Below are 21004 nucleotides of genomic sequence, written 5' to 3' on the forward strand. Positions count from 1 at the left end.
TGTGTATTTTGTGTATTATTATTTATACAACACTTGCACTGTTGGAGATTGGATTGATTTTTGATGAAACACACCCATACACGGCAGAATTGTGCCAGATCTGGACTTTTTTCAGAGTGCCGGACTTTATTGAGGACCGTCGTTTTGTGATTTATTGTTATTTTATATGTTAGATAATATTATCTTCACTAGTTACTTTGTAGTATACCACCCTATTTCATTATCTGTCTCTCATATTTTACAGCGCAAGTATTTTATTTGACACATTTAAATGTTTGCCCAAGTTTTTCCTGTAATTCTTCAGTGCCTGGTCTGGTGTTCAGAGAAGGATACATAAAAGGTGCTCACTGCCCTGTGGTGAAAAAAAGCAGTAGGAATTGCCAGAGTAACTTATTAGGGCTCTGGGTGGAAATTGGTGATGCAATTCTTAGGTGGATGACTAGTTATGTCACACCACAGGTTGCGCCAAGCTCTTATTGGTGGAATTTTACTGCAAAGTTCAACTTTATTCACATATTAAAAGTCATTCAAGACTGCTTGCGGCTTTAATGTAATGTCTGGTCTCTGCAATATGGATGAAAATCATTGAGAAAAATAGCACAGACACAGACAGTACACACACCACGTAGCTTTAGGTGCACACTGCAGAGGACACAGGCAGTACACACACCACGTAGCTTTAGGTGCAAACTGCAGAGGACACAGGCAGTACACACCACGTAGCTTTAGGTGCAAACTGCAGAGGACACAGGCAGTACACCACGTGAGAATACTGCAGCTAGCACAATCACCTGCCTGCCAGTAAATTAGGAAGTGCAGATCTAGCTAAACTATACAGTCTATAAATATATATACACACACAACACCTGGGATGCATATATATCCTCTACACACTGTAGCTTTGACTAGCCTGCCTGCCTGCTCTATCTACTAAAAATGACACTCTCTCTGTCTTCTCTCTTTTAACCACTGCAACACACTACACAAGGTGGACCTGCAGGCGGCTTTTTACAGTGTGGGGCGTGTACTAAACCCCCTGAGCCATAATTGGCCAAAGCCACCCTGGCTTTGGCCAATTAAGGCTCTCTGTTTTTTGCAAGCTGTGATTGGCCAAGCATGCGGGTCATAGTGCATGCTTGGCCAATCATCAGCCAGCAATGCACTGCGATGCCGCAGTGAATTATGGGCCTTGAAACGCAACTTGAATTTGCCGCGAATGGCCCAAAACGTTCGTAATTCGACGATTGAACATGAGTTTGACTCGAATAGAAGCTCATCTCTACTCACGACTACTAGTGTGCTAATCAGCACACTGTTCGTCCATTCACAAGGCCTCCAGCATTCTAACTGAAAGCCTGTATAGAGAGAGGTACAGGCAAGACAGGTGGGAACGTGTATGCAGAAGCCAGACACTACACCTACAATCGCGGGTGAAATGCTGTGCGGGCTCTTGTAGGGAAAATAAATGCACTTTTTTTTCCTGGGAAATAATCACATGAACCTGATAGAAGGCTGACAGGTGGAAGCAATACTCCAGCTCTCCTCCCCTTCTTGCTGACCCGGACAAAATGTGTAAAACATCACTACTGGATTCCATGCCATAATGGCTAGGTAAGAACCGAATGCAGTGTGATCTGATCATTTTTCGGATCAGCAATCTCCCTCCCCCACTGTAATATCCACATCTCCCTTCCCCCCCACTGCAGTGGCATCACTAGGGTTGGTGTCACCCGTCACTTCAGTTGGAACACACCTAGGAAACATAATTAACCTCTTCCTCGCAGCCTAGTGTTAACCCCTTCCCTGCCAGTGGCATTTTTACAGTAATCAATGCATTTTTATAGCACTGATCGCTCTAAAAATGCCAATAGTCCCAAAAAATGTGTCAAAAAGTGTCCGCCATAAGGTCGCAGTACCGATAAAAATCGCTGATCGCCGCCATTACTAGTAAAAAAAAATATATATATTAATAAAAATGCCAAAAACTATCCCCTATTTTGTAGACGCTATAATTTTTGCGCAAACCAAACGCTTACTGGGATTTTTTTTTACGAAAAATGTGTAGAAGAATACGGATCGGTCTTAACTGAGGAAAAAAATAGTTTAATATATTTTTAGGGGATATTCATTACAGCAAAAAATATTCATTTTTTTCAAAATTGTCAGTTAAAGCGACGCACTGCTGAATCGTAAAAAGTGGCCCGGTCATTGACCAACAAAATTGTCCGGGGCTGAAGTAGTTAACCACTTTAATACCAGCATATTTTAATAGGACGTCCACAAGGTGGCTCTTCCATCCTGGGTGGACGTCATATGACGTCCTTGGGCCTCCCGGCCGTTAGGGGTCGCGCCGCTTCCCGCGGGTGCCGATGCGCGTGCCTGGCGGCAGTTACAGAGCCAGGTCCTGACAAAAATTGCAGATAACCGCCAGTACTAGTAAAAAATGAAATAAAAAAATGTCATAAATCTATTGCCCATTCGCTTATTGCACATTTTTTTAACCAAAAATATGTATATTTTTTTTCTAAATCATCAGTCTTTGTTTATAGCGCAAAAAATAAAAACCATAGAGATGATCAAATACCACCAAAAGAAAGCTCTATTTGTGGGGGGGGAAAAAAAGACACCAATTTTGTTTGGGAGCCACGTCGCACAACTGCGCAATGGTCATTCAAAGCATGACAGTGCTGAAAGCTGAAAATTGGCCTGGGCAGGAAGGGTGTGAAAAAGCCCAGTATTGAAGTGGTTAAAGAGGACCTGTCAACAAAAAGTCTATGTAACAAAATAATTATAGTTGGTTACACTCAATCACATAAAATCCCCCCAAAAGGCACATGTCGGGGGCACCTATGCAAGAAAATATTTTTTCGCAATACACGTTACATGTGGCTCTACACACCGGAGCGAGAGCAATAATTCTACCACCAGAGCTCCTGGGTAGCTCTAAACTGATAACTTGTAGGGGCTTTTAAAGTGTTGTCTATGGAATAAATAGGGTACTGAAGTTTTGTCGCCATTTCACAGGCGCATGCAGTTTTAAAGGGTCTAGTCACTCGGCACAACCTCATATTTTATCAAAAAATATGCTAATGTTTTGCATTTGTGTGCCCTAAATTTACCTTTGAACTAACAGTCTAAAATTTGAAACTATTTTTTTTTTTAATATTATAAATGATTAAAAAACACGTTATATATTTTCTAAAAGCAATCTTCAGGTCTAAAATCATTAAAACCCGTGCAAAAACTCTGGCAGCGAAAGGGTTAAAGATCAACTCAGCCTTTAAGTCTCATACTTACAATAGGGCTATAGTAAAAGTCTGATAACAAAGGAACCTGTGTTGCCTTTCAATGCCGCTGGACTCTGTATGGGCCTGGGCGGTGGGCATAGCCCTGGAGTGACTTCAGGGTATAGGAACCACAGGAATGATTTACTGGTCACAGACCCATATAGAATCGAGCAGCTAACTACACATGCTATACCAAGTATTAAGGTGAGCAAACAGGATCCATGTTTATAGGCCATCCCCACAGCAAAGAGTTAACAGAGGTTGTACAGATTCAGATGCACTGCTTCTATTGTTCAATTCAAAGTAAATAAGTACTAGTTGGGAGAGGAGGTCCATCTACAGAACACTAGCAAAAAAACTGGAGACTTAGGTCAGGTACACACAATAAAAAATTCTCGTACGACAGAATAAAAATTCTGAAGTGATGTAATGTATTGTATTTTAGGACAAACTACGGACCAAAATCGTATGACCTGGTATCATAGAAAATTTTTCATGCTTGTACCATTAGATGAACGAACGGTTGTGATCGGCTCTTGAAAGCGGTGTACCAATGATCAGATTACTGTACGATCACTTCAACATTGGTATTTTCCGTCCAATTTTCTGATCGTGTGTACAGGTCAATATGGAGTGGGGTATATGCATTCTTGCTGCACCTTAGTGTGTAAATGCTGTTCAAGGTCTAAAACCAAGCCTGGCCTAACAATGTATTCGGATTACTCTCCAGATAATTATTTAAATACCATTAATGAAGGAAACTTTTCAAACCGAAAACATGAATAAGGCACATACCCTTTTTAGAGTAGTGATCATATCTGTGTGTTTCTGAGCATGTTGCATGGTGATCTGGAGAGAAGCCAGCTCATCCAAAGCGATAATACATCTGTTTACATCCTGGAAAAAGACCAAAAAGAATCAAGCAAAATGAGACACACACATGGCTTAATCAAATAACAGTAGCAATAGTGATAAAACCCTGGACAGACATTTTTTTGTACTGGGGCTCCCGGCATTAAAGTGGATGTAAACCCAAATGCCGCGTACACACCATCACTTTATGTGATGAAAAAAAACGACACTTTCTGTGAAGTAAAAAATGACGTTTTTGAAACTTCAATTTTCTAAGACGAAGTTGCCTACACACCATCGTTTTCTCACAATGATCTTGCAAAGTGAGGTTACGTTCCACCACGTTTTACCATTGAAGCTTGCTTCTGGGCATGCGTGGATGAAAAAACGTCTTAGAAAACGACGTTTTTTGCTACACACGGTCAATTTCTGTGAAGTAAAAAGTGCACTTTTGAAAAACGACACATAAAATTGAAGCATGCTTCAATTTTTTTCTGTCAGTTTTTTACAAGACATAAAACGACGTTTTCCCCCACACACGGTCAATTAAAGTGACGTTTTTAAAAACGTCATTTTTTTTCATCACATAAAGTGATGGTGTGTACGCGGCAAAAGAGTGAAATGTGCGATACACCAAATGGCCTTTTGTAGTTAAAGTGGATGTAAACCCAACATTTTTTTTTTTAATGTCACAATGTAGAGAATAAGATTTCCTATCATCTGTGCCCAGTCTTGCCACACAGAGTTAAACCAGCTCTGAGCAATCCTATTTTATTGTTCAGTGAAAATTAACAGACTTCCAGATAAAAACCTGTCTAAATAAAAAGTCCTTTCTGTCCCCTTGCTTCGAGTGACATACATTACCTCTCACAATGAACTGTGGATCACCCCCCATATTATGATAAACATCCAGGAATGTGCATGTGTCCAAGCTAGTGCACGAGATATGTAAAAACCCTGTCACTCTAAGCAAGGGGACAGAAAGGACTTTTTATTCAGACAGGTTTTTATCTGGAAGTCTTAATTTTCAGTGAACAATAAAAGAGGATTGCTCAGAGCTGGATTAACTATGTGTGGCACAGATGATCGGAAATCGTATTCTCTACATTGGGACATAAAAATAAAAAAATGGGGTTTACATTCACTTTAACTACACCAGGCCATTTGGTGTATCACACATTTCACTCTCTAACTAGCCATTCCAAATACATTCTGACAACATATGATAAAGAAAGTGGTAATCACATTTGCTTACTGTCCTTAGGAGTCCAATAGATATAGCAAAGTCCACAAATGGGAAGAACATTTCTGGTCTATAGCTGACTGATCTTTAGGAACATGTTGCACATTGCAACCATATTTAAGGTGCAACAAGTTCCAGCTCCTTGCCCCCCTCTCTTCCTCTTCCCCAGCTGCTGAAACATTTAAAATCAGCGCAGCAGCCACTTCATTCTTAGCCATTTGTGAATAAATGGCTAAGAATGCTGACCCATTCACCCCTTCCTTCAGCTTACAAACTGCAATGCTTTTCAGGCTTCTTGTGGAAAAATCAATGCACATTTTTTCTTCAAAAATACATGCATGTATTTTTCCTAAAAAAGGAACTTCCTGTTATGTAGAGAATTCAACCTAGTGCTACATTGTGCCCTCCCCTGTACGGCATGTGATGGCTCTGTACGGAATATTGTATATTCCCTCTCCCCTGCAAAACTTGTTTCTTTATGTGCGAGGTGGATTGTTGCAGCAGTTTATTGTTCTCCGAGACTTAACTTCTGATAAATGTGGACTATTGGGCTATAATGTGACCCAAACACATTCCTTCTCCTCTTTAGGGCAACTTCACACAGCGGATTACGGGTATGCACAGAGCTAGGCAAAATCTGACTGTCACATTCTGCCTCCACACTTTAGATATTCGAATAATGCAGCCGAGGATCTGTGCAGTATACAACGTAACTGCAGCTGGTCTCCCGATGAGCTGGAGCGACGTCATCACTGCGCACGTGTGGTTCGTCGGATGCATTATTCGACAGGACACCATTTTACTTCAATAATTATACAATTGGAGCCATCCGGCACGCCACCACAGTGACAGTTTTACATTCCACCAACCCCTCGCTATGTAGTTGCGGTCACTGCAAATGCACAGTGTGTTATACAGACCTCAATGTGTACTGTGTTATGTATAGTACAATGTATAACACACTGTGCTATACATAACATTAAGAGGCATACTGATGGGTATATTTTATGTTAAGGGGCACAAAATGTGCCCATCACAGTGTCCCCTTACATCAGGTATTTGCATGCACAGAGCGAGGAAGAAGATTCCGACACCTTGGCACTCTCCCCGATATGCCTTTCGTCTGATAATGCATCAGATGAACTGCACATGCCCAGCGTAAACGTCTCACCAGCTGATCGCGATATCAGCTCGAGATGTTACGTACTGCGCATGTGCAATTCGTCGGATGCATTATCCGATTGGAGGCATTTTGACAGGGATGCCGTGAGTGTGCTCTGCTTCTGCCTGGAACGCACTCTGCTTCTCCTGTGAGTGCACTTTTCACTCCCCCAGATGCAAGGTTTGTCCTAGAGGCGCTGCCTAGCCAAGGGGAGTGTAGAGGTGGGCGGGGAGTCTTGTGACGTCACAACTCTGCCCACCAAGTGCCGGAAAAATAGGATTTTTGTACTCACCGTGAAATCCATTTCTCTGAGTTCATGGATGGACACAGCAGCATTGACCTTAGGGTTATATATCCTTCCTTTCAGGAGAGACTTAGGCAGAAAAAACAGCACTTCAAGTGTTAAAACACTTTCAGTACAGCACCTCCCAGGGGGCGGTCCCCCAGGTACAACCCACTCTCTGCATCATGCAACCCCAGTTCGTAAACAAGAAGTACAAACAAAGGAGGGGTGGGTGCTGTGTCAATCCATGAACTCAGAAATAGATATTACGGTGAGTACAAAAATCCTATTTTCTCTTCCGTTCATGGACACAGCAGCATTGACCTTAGGGATGTCCCCAAGCAGTGTCAATCTTTTTTTCGAGGAGTGGGAGGAAAAAAAAACAAAAAAAAAAACACAGCAAACCAAGCTTCACCCCAAACAAACCAGAGTTCCTCAATGGAGGAACTTCAACCTTAAACTGCCGCCTGTAAAACATTGCAGCCAATGGAGGCATCCGAAGATGCACTCACATCCACCTTGTAAAATTTTAAAAAGGTGTGGATTGACGACCAGGTCGCTGCCTTACACACCTGTAACACAGACGCTTGATGGCGGAAAGCCCAAGAGGAACCAATCGCCCTGGTCGAATGCGCCGTAACCTGAAAGGGAGGCACCCGCCCCTTTAGGGCATAAGCCTGGAGCACGACCTGTCTGCTCCACCTAGAAATGGTGTCCGACGAGACCGCCAGACATTTTTTAGGACCAGTTACCGACACGAACAGCGAGTCCGACTTCCGAAACGGAGCCGTAGCAGACAAGTACACCCGTAAAGCCCGAACCACGTCCAAGGAATGCAAAGTGGCCTCCTTCGGGTTTTTCCCGAAGGATGGCAAAACAATGTCATTAATGCGAAGGGCCGAAACAACCTTTGGAAGGAATGACGGCTGCGGCCGCAGCACTACCTTATGGATGACCAAGTAAGGAGCCTTGCAAGACGAGGCCGCCAGTTCAGATACCCGTCTGACCGAGGTAATTGCCACCAGAAAAAACACCTTCTGGGACAAAGTCAACAAGGGAATCTTCCGAATGTCCTCAAATGGAGCCTCTCGAAGCACCGAAAGGACTAAATTCAAGTCCCATAGAGGCAGTGGAGGGCGCACAAGAGGGGCCACATGCCGAACCCCCTGCACAAATGTACGCACCAGGTAGTGGGTCGCTGAAAGTAGACAGCTAGAGCCGAAATCTGACTCTTAACCGTACTTAATGCGAGAGCCTGATCCACCCCACGCTGTAAGAACAGCAGAATCCGGGACATCACGTATGTACGGGGGTGCCATTTCATCTCTTCACACAGAGATGTAAGCCTTCCACGTACGATGGTAAATCTTACGTGAAGTAGACTTCCGCGCTCGTAGCATGGTAGAGACCACGGAGCCCGACAGGCCTCGATCCTTCAGCACATGGCTCTCAACAGCCACGCCGTTAAAGCCACCGACTGTAAAGCAGGGTGAACGATCGGACCCCAGCGACAGAAGATCTTCTCTCAGGGGTAGACGCCAAGGGACGTCTGCCACCAAACGCACCAGGTCCGCGTACCAGGAATGGCGCGGCCAATCCGGAGCGATCAGGATTGTTGGTATCCCCTCGGCTTCTATTCTGCGCAGCAGGCGAGGAATAAGCTTCAGAGGAGGGAAGGCGTAAATTAGGCGATAGTGACCCCATGGTGCTACCAACACGTCTGACGCGTCCGCCCACGGATCCCTTGACCTGGCCACGAACCGTGGCACCTTCCGATTGAGACGGGACGCCAGAAGGTCCACGTCTGGAGTGCCCCATCTTTGGCAGACTCTGAAACACCTCCGGGTGTAGCGACCATTCTCCTTGGTCTAGCGTCTTAGGTAGTCGACTTGCCAGTTCAGCACCCCCGGAATGTACACGGCCGACAGAGCCGGAACGTACCTTTCGGCCCACCGGAGGATGTGCACGACTTCCGTCGATGCAGCCGAGCTCCGTGTGTCCACCCTGATGATTGACGTACGGCACGGCCGTGGCGTTGTCGGACTGGATCCTGACCGGTCGGTCCTGTAGACCCAGAGACCACTTGGAGAGACACAACTTGATCGCTCTGACCTCCAGTACCATTGATTGGTAGGCAGGACTCCTCCTGAGTCCAGCGCCCCTGGGCTGACCGGACACACCAGACACCCCCCCCAGCCGGAGAGGCTGGCATCAGTCATGACCACTGTCCAATGACACGGCAGAAATTATTTTCCGGCCCGAAGTACTGGAGATGTCAGCCACCACACTAGGGAGGACTTGACAAGTTGACTCACCCGAATCTGGTAATCCAGAGACGAAGGAAGCTTGTCCCAACGGGACAGAATCTGTTTTTGCAACACTCGAGTGTGAAATTGGGCATACGGCACTGCCTCGAAAGAGGCCACCATCAGACCCAGCACTCTCATGCAAAAGCGAAGCGACGCCCATTTCTGGGTCGTCAACCGCTGCCCCACAGACTGCAGTGTCTGTAGTTTTTCCATTGGGAGGAAAACCCTTGCCTCTGAGGAGTCCAGGACTAACCCCAGGTATTCCAGCCGCTGAGACGGTACCAGTACTGACTTCTGGGTATTCAATAGCCAACCGAATTCTCGGTGGGTCTGACAGGTGATAGACACGTCCTCTTCTAATTCTGAGCTTGAAGAAGCTCTCAGAAGAAGGTCGCCCAGGTATCCTACAATAGCGATCCCGCCCTGCCTCAGCAGGGCCAGAATCGGAGCGAGCACCTTGGTGAAAACCTGTGGTGGCGAAAGCCAGGCCGAACGAGAGGGCCAGAAATCTCTGGTGTTTTGCGCATATGGGGATATGCAGGTACGCATCCTTGATATCCAAGGATGCTAGGAAATCGCCCTGATGGAGCGCTGCTACTACCGAGCGAATCGACTCCATCCTGAATTTTTGCACTTTGACAAAGCAATTGAGGGCCTTGAGGTCCAGAATTGGACGAACCCCTTCTTTCTTGGGAACTACAGACTGGAGTAAAACCCCCGAAACCGTTCCGCTAAGGGAACCGGCACAATCACTCCCCTGACCAGCAGATCCTGGACAGCCCCTGACAGATCCTCCTGGCGAGCCGGAGGTTGGAGGGAAAAAAAAGATTTTTGTACTCACCGTAAAATCCATTTCTCTGAGTTCATAGACGGACACAGCCTTCATTGACCTCAGGGTTATGCTTCTTCCTACCAGGAGATTTAGGCAGAATTCTACAGCACTTAAGGTGTTAAAAACTTTCCTTCATGCCGCTCCTCCCAGGGACTTAGACTTAGAAAAAGTGTGGAACGACGACCAGGTCGCTGCCATACACCCCTGTAACACAGAGGCATGATGCCAGAAAGCCCAAGAGGCCCCGATCGCCCTGGTCGAATGCGCCGTAACCCAAAAGGGAGGCGCCCGCCCCATCAGGGCATAGGCCTGAAGCACAATCCATCGGATCCACCCCGGAAAAAGGTGGCCGACGAGACTACCAGGCCCCCTGGTAGAACCAGCCACCGTGAGTCCGACTTCCGGAACGGAATCGTAGCAGAGAAGTACACTCGTAGGGCCCGAACCACATCCAGAGGATGTAAAGTGGCCTCCTGGCATTTCGGCCGAGGACATAAGGATGGAAGAAAACATCAATGTGAAAAGCCGAAACGACCTTGGGGAGAAAAGACGGCTGCGGCCGCAGCACCACCTCATCCTTATGGATGACCAAGTAGGGAGCCAGTTCAGACAGACACTTGTCTGATCGACGTAATTGCTAGCAGAAAAAAAAAATCACCTTTTGTGACAGTCAATAAAAAAACTCCCGAATGTCCTCAAAGGGAGCATCCTGAAGCACGAAAGGACTAAATTCAAGTCCCTTGGGGGTAGTGGAGGGCGCACCAGAGGGGCCACATGCCAGACCCCCTGACCAAACGTACGCACCAAGGAGTGCGACGCCAAGCGCTGAAAGTAAACAGCCAGAGCAGAAATCGGTCCTTCAGCCCCTGGCTCTCAACAGCCACGCCGCTAAAGCCAGTGGCTGTAAAACAGGGTGGAAGATCGGACCCTGTAACAGAAGATCATCTCCCAGGGGAAGACGCTAGGGGGCGTCTGTCACCAGACGCACCAGGTCTGCGTACCAGGAGCGACGCGGCCAATCTGGGGCAATCAGGATTGATAGAATTCCCTCGGCTTCCACTCTGCGCAGCAGGCAAGGAAGAAGCTTCCGAGGAGGGAAGGTGTAGAATAGGCGATAGTGACCCCAAGGAGCCACCAACAAGCCTGACGCGTCCGCCCACGGGTCTCTTGACCTGGCCACGATCGTGGCACCTTCCGGTTGAGGCGGGACACTAGAAGGTCCACGTCTGGAGTGCCCCACTTTTGGTACAGACCCTGAAACCCCTGCGGGTGGAGAGACCACTCTCCTTGGTCTAGTGCAGTTCGATCTAGGAAGTCGGCTTGCCAATTCCGTACTCCCGGAATGTACAAGGCCGATAGAGCCGGAACGGACCTTTCGGCCCACCGAATGATGTGCGTGACCTCCGTCGCAGCAGAAACTCCGTCTGTCTTCCCGATGATTGACGTACGCCACGGCCGTGGCGTTGTCGGACTGGATCCTAATCGGTCGGCCCTGCAGATCCAGGGACCACCTAGCAAGGCACAGCTTGATTGCTCGGAGCTCCAGAATATTGAGTCCAGCGCCCCTGGGCTGACTGGGTGCCCCAAACGCCCCCCCCCCAACCGGAGAGGCTGGCATCTGTCGTGACCACTGTCCAGTGGCACGGTAGAAAACAACTTCCCGGCCCGAAGCACCGGAGACGCCAGCCACCACACCAGGGGAAACATGACCAGTTGACTCAATGAACCTGGTAATCCAGAGATGACGGAAGCTTGTCCCAACCTGACAGCAGTTCCCTCTGTAGCACCCTGGTGTGGAATTGGGCATACGGAACCGCCTCGAAAGAGGCCACCGTCAGACCCAGAACCCTCATGCAGAAACGCAGAGATGACCACGTCTAGGTCGACAACTGCTGCCCAGAAGATTGCAGAGTCTGAATTTTTTCCGTTCGGAGAAAAAAACTCCCGCCCCGGCGGAATCCAGGACTAGTCCCAGGAATTCCAGTCCCTGAGACGGAATCAACACCGACTTCTGGACAATACAGAAGCCAGCCGAACTCTTGGAGAGTCTGACACGTGATAGACACGGCTCCACTAATTCAGAGCTCGAAGAAGCTCGTAGGAGAATGTCGTCCAGACATCCCACGATAACAAACCCCCGCTGTCACAGCCGGGCCAGTATCGGGACGAGCACCTCGGTGAAAACCTGTGGTGTCGACACCAAGCCGAGCGTGAGGTCCACAAAATGAAAATGGTCCTCCCTGACCACAGAGCCAAGAATCTCTGGTGCTTTGAGCATATGGGGACATGCAGGTACGCGTTCATGACATCCCAGGACGCCAGAAAATCCCCATCCTGAAATTTTGCACTTTGACAAAAACAAACGAGGGCCTTGAGCCCCAGGATTGGACGGACCCCGTCCTCCTTGGGGACTACAAACAGATTGGAGTAATACCCCCGAGACCATTCCATCGAGGGAACTGGCACAATCACTCCCCCGACCAGAAGATCCTGGACAGCCCCTGACAGAGCGAACCGGAGGAAGTGATTTTGCAAAGCCGGTCCCCCACCTGAGACACGGGCGGGGGCAGACCTTCAGGCAGAAGCAGGTATGTCCGCAGGCTTGTTGGGCTTGCGGAACCAGGTGCGCTGCTGCCCCTCAGCACCTTGCAAACCTTCCCCCCACCGCACAGGGTGGGCGAAAAAAAACCGCTTGGGGGTAGTAAAGGAGGGTCCTTGCTTATGATGAGGTCCCTAGCCCTTCCCAGACTTTGCGAACAGCATGCTCTTACCACCCGTGGCATCCATAATGATGCCATTCAGGGAAGTCCCAAAAGGACCGTTCACCCCTAAAAGGCAATCCACCAAGGCATTCTTCGAGGACTGGTCCGCAGACCAGCACTTCAGCCACACAAGGTGGTGCAGTACCACCACATAGGCGAAGCCCTGGAAGCAAGAGCGTAACCAGGACCGACCCACAGAAAAAATATAAGACCCAGAAAAAATTGTTCAGCCAGGTCCTTGCAGGTCTCGGAAGCATCCTGCTCCTGCAGCAAAAAAACGTTGCCCGTACAGTCAGAGTCCGTGGCACCAGAGCTCCGGCCAAAACCGGTCTCACAGCCGACCCCCCTACCGCGAAGATGGAGTGGGCCACAGCCTCCATTCTCTCATCCGCGGGGTCCTCAAAGGCAGGAGCCCCATCCACATGGTGGAACTCAACCCGGACACTGGAGGGTCCACGGACAGAGGAGAGACCCGCTTTACTAAAAGGGTCCTCCACAAAAGGATAACAGGTCGCAAGCAAAAACTGTCTGTGGCGTATCCCATTCCTTGTAAAACAGACTGTCCCAAAAAAGGAACACAAGGAAAAAATTGTCACTGCATGGCGGTTTGCGGGACCCAAAAAGGACCGGCACAGCAGGTGCCCCAGCCCCATCCTCAAGTACTGAGTATCACGCCTGCAGAAAAAAATAGCTCCAACATTTCCCAAACAGTAACCGACCCTGACCAGAGTCGCTCTCACTGTGTGCGTGGGTTAAGCCCGCATCATCGGACAATACAGTGTCAGAGATATCCCCAGAAGCAGGCCAGGGAGGGGGGCCTAATACACCCCCAGGCGGCCACCAGTCGCTTCAAACTGGCCAGAAAAAATGCCACGACATTGCATAGCAGATGTGGCAGGGGGAGGGGCAGCAAGGGTTAACACAGGCATACAGGGGAGAAGTACCTGTCCAGGCCTCCCAATGCCCCCCCCCCCCCGCTGTGTCCCCTAACAGCAAAGCAGAGTCACCCACGGTCACCTCCCGGCCTTACAGAGTATGGGGGCCCCCAGGGAAACTCACCACCTTACCCAGGTGCCGCGCGGTCTGAGAGAAGCCTAAGTGTGCAGAGAAGTCGGCTGTGCTGCGTCTGTCTACCTCTAGGCAGATTCGTTGCATTTCTGCAGTGCTAAAATCGGCCACACGAGGCCAAACGATTTCTAAGATGGCCGCTGAATGTGTAAAAAACAGTCCTGGACCACAAGAAAATGGCCGCCGAGCTATGTAAAACGGGACTCCGACAAAATGGCGGCTGCTGCGCATTTAAAAAGACAGTGACACAGCAAAAAAAAAATACAGCACAAAGTCACCATAGCACACAAAAAGGCCCCTGCAGTGAACACACTCAGCCACCACTATGCACACAAGCCCTAGGTGTATAAGAGACCCCAGAAAGCCCCCCCTCACAGTCGCTACCCAAATGGGAAAGGAGGGAGAGGAAAATAAGGGAGAGAGGAAAGCAGGGCGGACCATCAGTCGACCTCCCCAGGGAAACATTCCAGCCAGACCACTTACCTGAGTAAGGGGCCACTACTTACACGTCCGGAGGTATCCCAGACAGAACCAATGTCCGTAAACGGCATGGCTGTCGGCCAGACACACGGTGACAAAGCCATAGAGACCGGTCATATGTGTGCCCTAGAACCGAAGTTCCCGGGCCGCCCCTGGAGCAACGGGGCCTGTCGTGGACGACCCAAAGCTGAGCTAAGGGCCGGCACACGCTCGATGGCCGAACATGGGGGGACTACAAGAGTCAAGACCCAGCCTGTCACCCAGTCGGTTGTTGATAGAAGAATCACAGGATTCAAAAATGCAGGAACAAAAATAATAAAACACGAGAAAAATCGCAAGAAAAAAACTCCAGAGTACAGGGACTCCAGAAGCGCCTGACTCCTCTCCTGTCGTTAGGCAGAAAAAGACTAATGTCAATGAAGGCTGTGTCCGTCTATGAACGGAAGAGAAATATATATATTTATTTAGACACCTTAGGGAATAAAATGGCGGTCGCTGCAATACTTTATGTCACACACTATTTGCGCAGCAGTCTTAGAAACGCATTTTTTTTTTGGTGATTTTATGGCCTCTGACCGAGACCAATTGCAGGAGGGGGAAATATCCTCCGCGTCCATTTCCAAGATATTAAATTTGCCACTTTGAATACAGGCCCTCCATTCCAAAATGAACTGAAGGCATGAGCGCTTCATATAAGTTAGATGTCGGTTTGGCCAACTGGTCATCCCGCAACAAGGATTCCAGACTCGATTGAAAGAAGCACAGGGTGGGAACCTTACAAAGTAGCAAATGCATGGCAAAGCTAAAGATATCTGAAGAGATGGCGGTTGGCAAGCCCAAACGTCTGCTTGAGAATGTCAAGACAGTAAGGAGCCATCTGTACAGATCTGGTCCAATATTTTGATGCCACAGGATGCCCAAATCACAGGATTAGGTATAGATTGGAGCTCAGAGTAGTGGATAAAGCCACAGAGGGGTATCCGGGGACCCTGTATGGGTATCTTCTTGATGTTTACATACTTGCGTTTGTCAAGTTCCAATTACAGCTTTCATAGAGGACGTAAGAGAAAAGGGAGCCTTGACTTCTCTAAACAAGACATTACTCAATAATTCATATGAGCCAAGATATGCTGCCTCGAGGACCACCAAGGTGTTTGAACGATTAGTTGTCACCCAGTTATGAGCACAAGTGTAAGGCTGCTTAAAAATATTTTTGGAGGTCTGGGCAGGCCAACTCTCCCTGTGTTCAGGCCCTCCGAAGAATAGCCCTGTTGAACCTGGGTGGAGCTACCTCTTTTAAGGAAAGAAGCAATTGCCAAGTCAATTTGTTGAAAAAAGGTTTTGGAGTAACCAGATCGGGAAGTGTATATAAATATAAAAAATTTATATATATAACCCCCAGGGAGAGAGCTTCTCCTAGGGGGTTTACCGATGCAGGGAGGATCCGTTCGGGGGCACTTCGTGCAAAACGAACATCACAGTAGAGGCAAGTAAGATATATTTGTTATTTAAAAAAAAAAAAAAAAAAACACAAGGGTTTTAACTGTGGACAAAGAAATAACCTATAACATGTTTAAAACCTTCCAATACAAACCTGGTGGTCAAGCTTTAAAGACGACTTTATTTCTGCATGTATCCTTTGAAGCCTAGCATCAATGGAGGTTTCTATAAAATTGAAAAACAAAAGAATTTTTTTTTTGAAAAATGTAATAAGTAAATTAATACAAATAAAATTCAAAGCAAAGATACAGCACAAAATTCAGTTATAAAATGTGTTTATAAACTAAAAACAAACCTTTTTTCTTGTCAAATTTCCTAACGTCTGCTTTTTTAGTTTCCTCCTTACAGTGGCTGCAAAATAAATGCAAGCAATGGGTTAGAAATGTTCTTTTTGATTAATGCAAAACCTGATATCTATATACTGATGCAGTTCCTAAAGGGTACCCAGAAGGGTTCTAAGAAGTCTGCACTATGATACTCAGATTTTGGGCATCCCTGCAACAAAAAAAATATTTTTTGGGAGAGGTCAGAAAAAAATCCCAGGGGAAAAAAAAGGAAAAGGGCTATGGAACCATAGGTCCCAACGCCTGACCACTAGGCAAAAGGAGGATTGGATTGCCTAAAGAAAAGAGGATTTAAAGTGGTTCTAAAAGCCTATTTTTATTTATTTTTATATATTTAGGCACCAGCAGCCCCCCCCCCCCCCCCTTACCTGAGCCCTCATTCGACCCAGCACTGTGCACGCCTGGAGCTATTGTCTTCCCTCACTTCAAGGTCTTGCTGGCTTTTCTGGGGCACAAGGAGCCATTGGCCCCATCAGTGCTCATTGGCCCCATCAGTGCTGTTCAAAGCCAGCAACGAGGGAGCGGGGCCAAGTCATGCCGTTTGAGTCAATGGACGCAGCAGAGGGGCTCAGGAGCGAGCACGCATGAGTGCCCCCATGGGAAACAGATGCATGTTTGTATAGACAAGACAATTATTTGCCTGTCATCGTAAAAAAATAATGGAGTGAGGCCTTCAGCTAAATGACCTTGGGCAAGAAAGTAAAACCCAAAGACTTGACTAAATAACAGCAACATGCAAAAAAATTTTTTTAAAAACACAGTCATCATCGTTTCACCTTTCTGCCTCCACAGTATCTTCTAGTTTCTTTTTCTTATCAGCAACTTCCTTTTCTTGCACAGGCTTTGCTGCACGCTTTAGAGCAGCCTGGGGAGGTCTGCCAACCTTGCCTTTCTGCTTGAGTAAAATTCAAAACAAAATAGGAGGAAGAAAATAAAGGACATAAATTGAATGGATTGTTTTAGTCAACCCAAGCATTGCACAGTAACTGGCAAACCTAAAGACCCATTCACACCGGGGCAGTTTGTTGTGATGCATTTAATGTTGAGATAAAGCAGACACTTATTTGATCGTAGGAGTGCATTACGGTCTTGTGGTGACCTGCAAATGGCACCAACGTACTACAGCAATGCAGTGGTGTGGATGGGCCCTAAATGGAATTGTACTTTGAGAACATAGAATGTGTGGCAAGCTTAAGGACTGCCAAAAGTAAATCCAAACTTACCCTTAAGGCCTCATTGCACACTGCCCAGCTCCTTTTGAATGTCTTTTCCGACAGCAGAAAAGCAGCCTGATAAACTTGCATAAAGCTGCATTTTGCTAATGTGTTTAGGCACATCCTGTGTGCATGAGGCCTAAAAAGGATATCCCGAAAGCTGTATAACAGGTTTCCAATAATGGTACTTGCTGGCTTACCGCGCACAATATGCTTTCTCGATCACAACTAAAATGCTATATACAGTGCATACAAAATGTTTTACATACCCCTGTAAAAATACCAGATTTTTGAAATGTAAAAACCACTTAGAATTTTTTCCACCTTAAGGCACACTATAAGCGAAAGAAAAGCCAGAAAAACGCCAATAGCATTTTTGTTCCAGCTTTTAGGGGCAATAGCATTTTATTGCATTTTTTTGCAGTATATGAAGGGGAAAAAAAAAAAGAAAAGAAAAGAAAGCTCAAAAAAGCAGCTAGTAGCATTCTAGGAGCATTCCGCATATTTTTCTGCTGGGAAAAACGCTCCAAACATGACCCCAGACGATGTCTTAGATGAAACGCATGTCGGGTCATATCTACAGCTACTACTGCATGGAATCTGCTCATATACAAGCGCTTGTTTTATCCTCTCAAATGTGAGAGTAAATTTTAAATGCTATCAAATAAATGTTTTTCCTGTTAAACAGATTTACACTATGTGCACACCTTTCCCTTATTTTGGTGAACCTGAATATCTCTGCCACGGAACCCATCGTTAATATTGTGGTTATGCCACTTATTGCCGAGATTAGTGTGACTCTTACTCCGATGTTCACCAGTTCCAGTGCTGAGGTCTTCGTGTTTTTGGTGTAGTGTCACCATACAGCCCTTTTAGACTAATTTTTAACGTATGCCTTGCAAAGTCCATTCAATCCGGTAAGCCTCAGTCCTATCAGTGGTGGTGGCTTTTTTTCCCATCATCACGTTTGTGTTAACTGAAGATCAAAATTTCACTTGTTTGGATTACCACTTCACTTATGCTATTACAGTCATCACAAATGGACTTGAGCAAAAGTAATAATTTTTATACATTTTTTGCATTCAATTTATATGTATATTTACTTACTTATAGGGCGAATGTCATTACTGCTATAAATTGTATGTGTTTAAGACCCTAAACAAATGTTATACTTTTTCCTTCATTGTCCTTGTTTAGGACCCGTTTTTAGCGCTGCGCTTTTTGTATTACTATTTTGTCTAGGCTGTTTGTCATAGGTTGTGCTAGCGGCCGTTTCATGCTCACGGATATCGCCGTATTCATATTTTTTTCAACAAATGCCTAAAGCAGTGTGCATGGACACTATTTGGCTTCTATTTGGCTTCTATTAGCAGCCTCTAGGAGCTTAAAAAAAAGTTTTTTTCTGCTCCTAGAAGCTAAATAGTGTTTTTCCATGTGTCCATACATACTACTTTAGGCTATTGGCATTTACCAAAAAAAATAAAAAATAAAAAAAAATAAAAAGGGTAGAGTTGGAGCGTTTTTCCAGCAGAAAAATAAAAAATGCCGAAAGCTCCTAACTGCTATTAAAATGCTACTAACCACTTGTTTTTGTTCCTCTTTATGCACTGCAAAAGGGCTAATGAAATGCAAATGCTCCTAAAAGCTACTACAAGCTGACGTAAAAATGTCATCAGCATTTTGATGCCAACTTTATTTGAGTTTTTGAAAAACGCTAGTGTGCATGTAGCCCGGTGCCCTTTCTCTTCTCATTGGCTGACAGCAGCGGGAGCCAATGGCGCTGCTGTCTCAGCCAATGAAGGGGGAGTCCCAGGCAGCCGAGCTATTCCTACATCACTGGATCTAGAGAGACCTCAGGTAAGTATTAGGGGGGGGCTGATGCACACAGAGACCTTTTCTTATTAAAGCGGAGGTTCACCCGCACATGACCCTTTTCCCCCTTAGATGGATGCTCGTTTTGTCTAGGGGAATTGGCTAGTTGTTTTAAAATATGATCCGTACTTACCGTTTACGAGATGCATCTTCTCCGTCGCTTCCGGGTATGGGCTGCGGGACTGGGCGTTCCTATTTTGATTGACAGTCTTCCGAGAGGCTTCCGACGGTCGCATCCATCGCGTCACGATTTTCCGAAAGAAGCCGAACGTCGGTGCGCAGGCGCAGTATAGAGCCGCACCGACGTTCGGCTTCTTTCGGCTACTAGTGACGCGATGGATGCGACCGTCGGAAGCCTCTCGGAAGACTGTCAATCAAGAAGGAACACCCGCTCCCGAAGACCCATACCCGGAATCAACGGAGAAGATGCTTCCGGGTAGAGTGATGGCAGCATTATTCTTTTGGTCTTTTTGGTCAAGGTGGAGGGACTTCTGAACAGTTCCAAAAATCTATTTTGCACAAAAAACCTTCAAGCTTCTGCTTAAAATGAAGAAAAAGGAATTTAGCACAACAATCTAAAAAAGAACTCCAAATCAAGAGAATGGAATCATCCAAAGATTAAAGTTTTGGAAAGTCCCAGCCTGAACCCAATTGAAAATCTGTGGGGTGACCTGAAGAACGTCCTCATCTGAAAGATTTGGAGCACTTTTGCAACAAGTGGACAAAAGATTCCCAAGGCAAGATGTGCCACGCCGACTCCCACCCCCAAAATACTGAATGTCATCATAAAATAAAAAGTGCAAAAGAAAAAGTATTAGTAAGTAAAAGCTAGCATTTTTATAGGGTGTGTAGACCTTTAATATCCACTGTATGTGCTAAAACATGAAAGAGACCATTGTTTACACATATGCATGGGAGGAAACGACACTGGACACATAGGAAGCCTGCCCCTTTTAGGTTATTCCCCTCCAACCAGCTCAGTTTCTTCAGGAGAGTTGGACATTCTTACTTTCAGCCCTGCTGTTTTTCTGCACGTTTGCAAGATTTTCTGCCATTAACAGATGCTGGTAGATTTAAAAAAAAAAAAAAAACAAGCGCAGTTTTTTCCCCAGTAGCTTAAACACACTGGTGTTCTCTGCCACAGCCCTAAATTATTTACTCTCTACTCAGCCAAGAAGTACAGATTTTCCAGTTCATTAAAGTGATTGTAAAGCTTTCATTTGTTTTAATTAAAACAATAAACAAGTCATACTTACCTGCTCCGTGGAATGGTTTTGCAAAAAGCAGCCACAATTCTCTTCTGGGGTCTCTCACTGGTGCTCCTGGCTCCACCTGGGCGAGTGCCCCCATAGAAAGCCACTGGGGGCATGCATGTGTTCTTGATCCCAAGCCACCCTGTCTATAGGCAGACAGTGTGGCTCAAGCTCATCCTGTTCTTATTAACAGTGGGAGCCAATGGATCCTGCGGCTATCAATCTGCCCTATGAGAAGGGAAGAGAGCGGTGGGAGCCACATCGCTCGTAAACAGCACTAGATCAAAAATCAGGCCCAGGCAAGTATAAGGGGGGCAGCGGGGATCCTGTATGACAGATTTTTTTTATTTTTTACTTTAATGCATAAAAGCAGCCCCTCAAAGCTATTCTAGTAAAAAAAAAAGGTCACACTGGCTCCTCTAAGTGCAGTTGCAAGCACACGGCTAACCCAAAGCAGGTGGTTTTTAGGAGGCAGTATAGCCACAGTGCCCCATTGATTTCAATAGGCAGGAGCGGTATACACACTGCTCCTTCACCGCTCCA

The 21004-nt window shown here is 46.4% G+C and overlaps 1 protein-coding gene across 1 annotated transcript in view; it reads right to left on the reverse strand.

The window, feature by feature from the left end:
• Positions 1-21004, reverse strand: part of PSIP1 (PC4 and SFRS1 interacting protein 1) — a 109252-nt gene that overhangs the window by 16717 nt on the left and 71531 nt on the right. The window contains 4 exon segments of the mRNA XM_040358544.1: positions 4083-4184; positions 15873-15943; positions 16074-16129; positions 16899-17017. Coding sequence (XP_040214478.1) covers positions 4083-4184; positions 15873-15943; positions 16074-16129; positions 16899-17017 — 348 coding nt within the window.

Source organism: Rana temporaria, chromosome 1, assembly GCF_905171775.1.
Source record: "Rana temporaria chromosome 1, aRanTem1.1, whole genome shotgun sequence".
NCBI classification, from domain to species: domain Eukaryota; kingdom Metazoa; phylum Chordata; class Amphibia; order Anura; family Ranidae; genus Rana; species Rana temporaria.